Source organism: Cnephaeus nilssonii, assembly GCF_951640355.1.
Source record: "Cnephaeus nilssonii genome assembly, chromosome: 5".
Lineage (NCBI taxonomy): Eukaryota > Metazoa > Chordata > Mammalia > Chiroptera > Vespertilionidae > Cnephaeus > Cnephaeus nilssonii.
The window spans coordinates 74,364,399-74,372,862 of NC_137076.1; the positions used below are offsets into that span (position 1 = coordinate 74,364,399).

Genomic DNA, 8,464 nt, shown 5'->3' on the forward strand with positions numbered 1-8,464 from the left:
TGTGGGCAAAGGCACACAGGTGTGAAAATTCTTGGGGTGTTCCGGGAAGAATCAGACCTAGCACTTCCTCTAAATGTCTCCCCAATGAATGTTTTCTGCATAGAACATTTCTTCATGGAACATATATACCTTTCAATACATTGCTTGTCTACCAGTATTTATATATGGAAATATTATATGTATGTCCCCAAACTTGATGCATTTTTAACAAATTGATGGGAGGGAATTCAGCAGAGAAAATTTGTAGGTTCACTCTAAATATAATTGGGAACATAGAAAAGTTCATGGAAGACAATTAGAAAGGCTCTGAAGGTCAACTAAGGGGACGTGTAGCATGTTATACAGACAAAGCAGCCATGTTAAGGGGGTAGTGATCGGAGAGTACTGCTTTAAATATTTTACATCCTTATTTTATCACAACTTACAGAATAAATAAATAAATTACCCCCCCTCCAATTTTACAACCTAACATGTTAGCACCCATGCAGGCCCTCCCTCCACACGTAGCCTGTTCTCACACAGTCTGTGCTCACTTCAAGAATAAGACAAAGGCCAGCAACAAAGTGAACCAGAGTTGTTATTTTTGTTTTATTGGAACACAGCCTGACATGAAATAAATAGTAATTTTCCACATTCTTAATGATTTTATAAATAATATTAAGTTAACAGACATTTTACAGAATGTTGCATTAAATAAGATAAAAAGTATATATCCATTTTGGCTGGAGCAAACTGGAAGAAAATACTTCCCTGATTCCTGTATCTGAAATATAGCTAGAACATTTTGTCTTGGTGCTTTCTGCCTAGGTGAGGTAGTGAAGCAGCAGTTTGCCTGAAATGCTTGCTTCTTTGCCTTATAAGCTTAATTACACTGAAGAGGAAGTCCCTGCCCTTGATTGGCCCTCATTCTCATGGCAATAAAACATCCTTTATCGCTACAGTAAGCCAGTTGAGTCTCAACTTTCCATTGTCCACTCAGTGTTTATCACGCCAAGAAATACTTGCAGGTAGTCTAGGAACTTTTTTACTCTCAATCGTTCCCCTTCACACTTTTTCTGTGAAAAAGAACAGACAAGAGGTATTGTAGAAACCTGTCAATTCCTGTAAAAATAGCCCCAGCCAGACAAATATGCTTAAGTTTCCACTAAATGTTTTTCACTTACTTTTTCGCCATCTATGTAGTCTTTTATTGAAGACAAGTTTTGGAAGAGTTTTTCCACGGCATTCCCTTCTGCAGTTTGGTTCCTCAATGTGTCTATCCCCTGAAAGACTTCTTTAATGCATAGTTGGTACTAAATGAGGAAGATTTAAAATATATAAGTAATCAAATCAAGATCTAAAACATTGGTCCAAAAAGTTAGACTTTGTTTTGTGGTGTTTACATGAGTTTCCTTTTCCAACGAGTTTTTCACTTGTTCTTTTTCTAGGTGGGACCAACTCATATTGGGATGTAATTTCTAAAAGTAGGTGAGGTTTACTTAATTACTGAGGAGTTTTGCAGATGATATAAAGTACTTAACCAAAAATACAATGTTTAAGAAGAATAATGATTGACCTCATATCAGGGTTTCCTTTCATAGTTCTAGCTGGTAATTTTGTTCTATTCAGACTAATGAAGTAATATATTTTACATTTTAGTATGACCATGACATACTCCAAATGCATACAATTCTGTTACATGTCATGATCACTTTAAAATGTGGAAGTGACTGTTAATATAGAGCATTCATTGTATATTGTAATGTGTACTGACCAAGATTCTAAAAGTATTACCCTAAGTTGCTAATACTTTCAAAAAGACATTAAGGTGAGGAAAGCAGTAGATTGTCAGAGTTGAATGGAGATGAGGAGGCACCTCTTACCTGACAACATCCCCAAAGGGCCTTGTTTAATGGATTCTACTTGTTATAAAGTCATTCCTACTATTTATAAGTACACACATTCACATCACATGCGTAAAAACAAAACATAGAACGTAAGTAGTTCCTATGATAACTATTGTTTTATAGCCTAAAATATGCAATTCACTTATTCATGCTATCGTAATTTAACTTACATTTTTATGTCCTGGAGTAGGAATCATCAGGTTCTGAAAAGGAAAGGAAATACATTCATTTGTAAAGCACTCCAGCTTTCATCACTCAATAAAATGATTGTGAAGTGGCTACCCGTCATCTATTGCTAACATGCATAATTTCATTAACAGATCTTTAAAAATTAACCGCACGAATGATTACCGATGCCTTTTAAAGGCTATAGGACTCAAAAAGAAAATTACCCCTTCGCCGATCAGCAGAGTCCGATGAGTGGAGAGCAGGGTCAAGGTCTCTGCCACCAGTCTCTTCAAGGGACTTTCTAAGGCAATGGCACCGCTGTCGGCAGCCCCGAGAGCCAGGAAAGTCAAAAGCAGAAGCCTTCTCATGGCTCTGAAATGTTCAGCTATTGCCTTTGGCAAAGAAAGTGAATAGTACAAGGTTGTATCCCCAACCAATTTATTCTCTCTCTTTGAGGAAATGAATAATTTCCAACAATCAGATAGAGACTGTCTAATAATGGCATGTTGTGAAACCAAATGTTTCCAATGCCTTGTGTCTTAAAAAAAACACAAGTTTACTTTTATCTTTTAATAATAAAAATCCCTGTTTTTTCCCCTTCAAAAACATTTTCTAGTACAAAAGAAAATCTCTGGGTTGATACATCACTGCCCCACATTTGCATTTCTTAAACACAGATGATTGAATTTCCTCTTAAAAGATATTCATAAAAAAAGAGAAGTATGGCATAAACCACGAAATAGAATTTTAGGCTAAAATACACAAATATTGGGAACTTTCTTTGCCCCTGAGGTCTATTGAATTCTATCACAGTTGTTGCTAGATTGACTTGCCTTACACAAAATTGAAAATACTGGTGGGAAGATGGTGATTAGGGCAGAGATCATCAAAACGGAGCTGGCTCAAGTTGTGTTCACTGGGGTGCTGGTGGAGATCCTTTGTGTTGCCAGTGACCAAACACCAAACCCACACTGGTTGAAGCCAAACAGGGAATTTATTAGCTCGTATAACCAAATGGTCCACTGTGGAGGCACCTTTATGTTTTGCTTGCCTCAGTGGCTCTTCTTGACTCCCTTCTCGGACAGCTCTCCCAGGGTGGTCCCAAGACGATGTCAGAACTCCTGGATCTATGTGAATCGTGTTCTTGAGAAGCAGGAGAAAGCATATGGTGCTTTTCTGATTGCTCAATCGAAAGTCCTAGCATTCAGCCTTCTTGTGACAAGGGAGCACATACATGCTCACCCTTGGACGGTGGCCAGGGGTATGGGATATAATGATTGTCTCTCTCTGGAATTGGAGGTGGGCTTCATCCCACCCAAATGGCACACTTAAGAAATTGGGGGTCCTTGGTAGTAGTAAGGGGGCTATGGATGCTGGGAAGTTGACCAGTGAGTATCCATCACAACCACATAATATACGGGCATGGCCTCTCCTTCACGTCCGACAAGGGTGGGGATGTCCTTTCGCACCCTGGGTGGGCCAGGTCTGATCAGAGGACTCAGCTTTTGTGCTCCTTAGGCTCAGACCTGTAATCCCAGAAGGGAGCTAATGAGGCCTCCTACTCAACCACACACTTCCTTCCTCCCAGGCCTGAGCACACATAATGGAGCTGTAAGCCACTTGCTTTCAATGGAGGTTTTCAGTCAGTGTCCCAGAGTGGGCCTGTGTTGGTGCCTGGAAGCCTGACTTTAGAACGATCTTGAGCATCTAGGGCAGATGGTATCAAACACAAATGGCTATGTAGAACCCTTTCCCAAAGCTGGATAGAGTTCTGTAGGAGAAACAGAGGCAGCTGTGGGGTAGACATGCCTTTTACATGCATATAATTAGAGCTCTGCCCAGGTAGGTTAAAAGTGGTGTCGGACTTCGGGGGCACCTTTCTGTGGCATGTCTGGTTTTGTTTGTGCTGAAGTTTGGTACTCTGGGTTAGACACGTCTGATTTGAACACTTGAAAGGCCTTGGGGCTATGGTAAACTGCAGCAGGTATGACCTCTCTACAGGTGGCAGGTGCTGCACAGCTCCAGCTGATTGTTGCCATGTGACACCCATGGCCTTATGTTGCCAGATCATCAACTTTTTCAAACAAAGCCAGAAATCCTTATTATTACGAATAATCTCTTGATTTTTAAATGTTGGCAAGTCATATTTTCAAAAACCATAAAGTGTGTCATTTTGCAGCCTCTGATTTACAATATAGCTGTAGATCCCTAATGGAGGGCTAGTTGTTGTTATTATTATTATTTTGTTAATCCTCACGCACGGATATTTTCCATTGATTTTTAAAAATATATTTTTATTGATTTCAGAGAGGAAGGGAGAGGGAGAGAGAGAAACAACAATGATGTGAGAGAATCATTGACCGGCTGCCTCCTGCACGCTCACACTGTGGATTAAGCCTGCAACCCGGGCATGTGCCCTGACCGGAAATTGAATCCTGATTCATAGGTCGATGCTCAACCACTGAGCCATGCCAGTCGGGCTCCATTGATTTTTATAGAGAGTGGCAGGGAGGAGGAAAGACAATCAGGACATGAACGAAAGGCAACCCAACAATGTTTCTCCCTCACATCAATGTTTCTCTCTCTCTCTCTCTCTCTCTCTCTCTCTCTCTCTCTCTCTCTCTCTCTCTCATCAATAAACATGTCCTTGGGTGAAGATTAAAAAAATAACATTGCACGTTGAAAAAAATTTAATAATTGTTTTTTACTATTATTATTATGAAAGAGACTTTGTATCCCATAAATGTCATAGACTTGGGACCTTTGCCTTCACCACTTGACTGTGGGCTCCTTGAGAATAAGGATTTTATTTGATTGATCTCTTCATTCCCAAGGACCAGCCTATTGTAGGCACTCAATTAATGCTTGTTGAATAAATAACTGAATGAATAAGCAGGTACTTGGTTGTATTAGTTGAACAAATTAATATGAATACTGTAGAAATTCAAGGAGTCTGAAGGTCTCCTAATGCAAAGATAGAGCAAAACTTTAAGGTTAAGCTAGAGACCAAGCCAATATGAACTACCGTGGCATTTTTTAAAATCCACATTATTTTAGGAGAACAGAAAGAAATGAACAACCAGTATGCAGAATTAAGAATTATGAGTAATTATATCATTTAGAAAAAAGATGTTGGTGCTGAAAAGGTATATTAATGAGTAACATCCATCCTTTTGCCCTAAAACCTTCCAAATTGGCAACTCGTTTTTAAAAATTGATACCTGTGGTTTTTACTAACTGTGTAGTCACTTAAGGTCAAATGACTTTTCTATGAACTGATTTTAATCAACCTACTTGGCATGATGCCACAAAATTTTCTTGGTGACTAAATGTAAAATGATAGTATCTCTTTCTTCTTTTTATCTTAATCTAACCTCCATCTTTTCAATCCTCAAGCATATGTTTAAAATAAATTTTTATTGAATAAATAACATTATAGGAAAATAACAGAACTTCTTCCTCTTGGCCTAGCAACTATCAGTTTTTTGATGACTTCTTCCAACCTTTACTAACACATAGATAGCTTTACAAAGTTGTAAACCAATAATATATGCAATCTGTGTTTATCTTTTTTGCTTAATTCTTCATGTATCTATTTGTTTATTTTAAAGGTTACCTGCTATTAGATGAGAATGATGTATCATAATTTACTTCACCATTTGGGTTATTTCCAGCATTTCATAATTTTATCATTTCTAAGATACTATATAATTTCTAAATATTTCCTTATGCTAAGGAACGTGTGTAATGATTTTTTAGCTTCTGTGACATTTTACCAGATCACCCCTCTGAAAATATTCAATGCACAAAAAATAAATCTCTTATATTTTAACAGTGTTTTGCAACTTATAAAGTACTTTCTAAAAAGTTCATTGTATCATTTCTAAAATATTTCCTTATGTTAAGGAAATTGTGTAATAATTTTTTAGCTTTTATTACATTTTATAAGATCACCCCTCTGAAAATATTCATTGCACAAAAAATAAATCTCTTATATTTTTACAGTGTTTTTAAACTTATAAAGCACTTTCAAAAAGTAACTTTGTTTAATCCTGATATCAGCACGTGGGATAGATTTATTTCCCTGGAGTCTCTTTCGTGTTTAATGATTTTGCTAATGGAATGAGTGAAATGAACCTAGAAGGAAGGTATGATGCCAGAAGTGGTGATAATCAAAGAGATTGACAAATATGTTGGTAAACCTAAATAAATAATGCTGGTTAAAAACAATTTATTTATGGGGTTTCAAGACAATGAGGAACAGACACTAAACAATGATCATGTAGGAGATAGAGAGTGATCAGAATTGGTGCATTTTATGGTCTTGTATTGTTTGGGAAGATGCTAAAGATACTAACTTTGGACTTCAAAATAGGCATGTAAAATTTTTAAAAAATATATTTTATTGATTTTTTACAGAGATGAAGGAAGATGGATAGAGAGCTAGAAACACTGATGAGAGAGAAACATCTATCAGCTGCCTCCTGCACACCCCCTACTGGGGATGTGCCCAAAACCAAGGTACATGCCCTTGACCGGAATCGAACCTGGGCCCTTTCAGTCTGCAGGCTGATGCTCTATCCACTAAGCCAAACCGGTTTCAGCTAGGCATGTAAAATTTTTAAGAGTAACCACTAAAATAACAGATATTGAATGTATAAGTCCCAAACATGGGAATAAAGGAAGCTTAATCAATCCAGAAACTAGGAAAGGAGAAAAAGAAGTAAAGAAAAAGCACAGAAAAAGATATGAGAAATATATCCAAATTTATCAGAATGACAGTAATTGAAAAATAGATTAAACTCACCTATTGAAAGAAAGATACTATAAAATTATATTAAAAATCATTTCAGCTATTTTCAACAGATACACTTGATGAAAAATGACATTAAAAGGTTGAAAATCGCCCTAACCAGTTTGGCTCAGTGGATAGAGCGTCAGCCTGCAGACTGAAGGGTCCCAGGTTCAATTCCGGTCAAGGGCATGTACCTTGGTTGTGGTCAAGGGCATGTACCTGGGGATGTGCAGGAGGCAGCTGATCGATGTTTCTCTCTCATGGATGTTTCTAACTCTCTATCCCTGTCCATTCCTCTCTATAAAAAATCAATAAAATATATTTAAAAAAAATAAAAGGTTGAAAATCATGCCAGGCCAGTGTTGCTCAGTGGTTGAGCATCGACCTATGAACCAGGAGGGGCATATGGCCAGGTTTCGGGCTCAATCCCCTATGTGGGGCATGCAGGAGGCAGCTGATCAATGATTCTCTCTCATCATTGATGTTTCTATCTTTCTCTCCCTCTCCCTCTTCCTTCCTCTCTGAAATCAATAAAAAATATTTATTTTTAAAAAGGTTGAAAATCAAGGGATAAAAAAATAGACTGATCAAATACTAATAAAAATAAAGCTGATGTAGCAATACCAACACTAGAAAAATAATTTCTATGAGAAAGTACTATAAGGATAAAGAGATTCACTAGTCGGTATAAGATAATATCTCATGGTAGTTTAATTTCCATTTCATTGAGTATGATATAAGTGAAACCAAACATTTTTCAATAGTAGTTTACTGAGAACTGGGAACTTGACTGGTTTGCCTTTTAGTTATTTTTATTTTAAGGATTAATCATTTTTATTGCAAATCTTTTCCACCTTCCTCCTAGAGTTACCTTAGTTTTAGAGTTTCCTATTGTTACAAAGTTGAAAATTTCTGTAATGGAATTTACCTTCTCATATCCATTTTTCCCCCTTTAATCATAACTTTTTTTCTGAAGTATTTTAAATGACAGAAGGCATGACACTCTCATTAACACTTCCATATGTACCTCAAAAAAATGATCATTTTCTTACATAGCAAAATATTATCACGTCTAATATAATGAAATCAATAATTCTTTTTAGAATTTAATTTGTAGTCTACATTCAGAAAAAGTTTCCCCATGTATCCTCCAAATTCCCTTCATCTCTCTATGTCCAGATCAGGATCAACTCCAGGACCACGTGCTGAATATGGGTGACATGCAACTCAAGTCTTTTCATTTGCAACAGTCCTTAAAAAAAAAAAAAAAAAAGCCTTTTAAAATCTCCTTGTTTTAATGACAAAGGGAACCAGGGCTAGTGTTTTGCAGCACATCCAGGTTTATCTTTTCCATCCTTATGTGTTATTAGCTTAATCCTTAATTCCTATGAACTAGAAGTTAAATTTAAAGGTGTGATTAAAGTTTAACCTTTAAAAAAAAACCTGCATAAGAGGTGATGTTGGATACTTCATATTAAGATTTCAGGAGGAGACAATGTCTGGTTGCCCCAGTCATCGCTAATTTCTTGTGTTACTTTGAGTATAAAATTCTGCTTTAAAAGTGAGGGTAATTACATTTCTGGATTTTTCTTTTATTGTTTTCAGAAATATCTAG

General features: G+C 36.8%; 1 protein-coding gene across 1 annotated transcript; it reads right to left on the minus strand.

The window, feature by feature from the left end:
- Positions 1-956: 956 nt before the first annotated feature.
- On the minus strand, positions 957-2,422 carry IL5 (interleukin 5; the record flags this gene model as incomplete). Its single annotated transcript, XM_079772459.1, has 4 exons — positions 957-1,055; positions 1,164-1,292; positions 2,057-2,089; positions 2,279-2,422. The coding sequence occupies 4 exons, from the start codon at positions 2,420-2,422 to the stop codon at positions 957-959; spliced, it is 405 nt and encodes a 134-aa protein (XP_079628585.1).
- Positions 2,423-8,464: the final 6,042 nt, after the last annotated feature.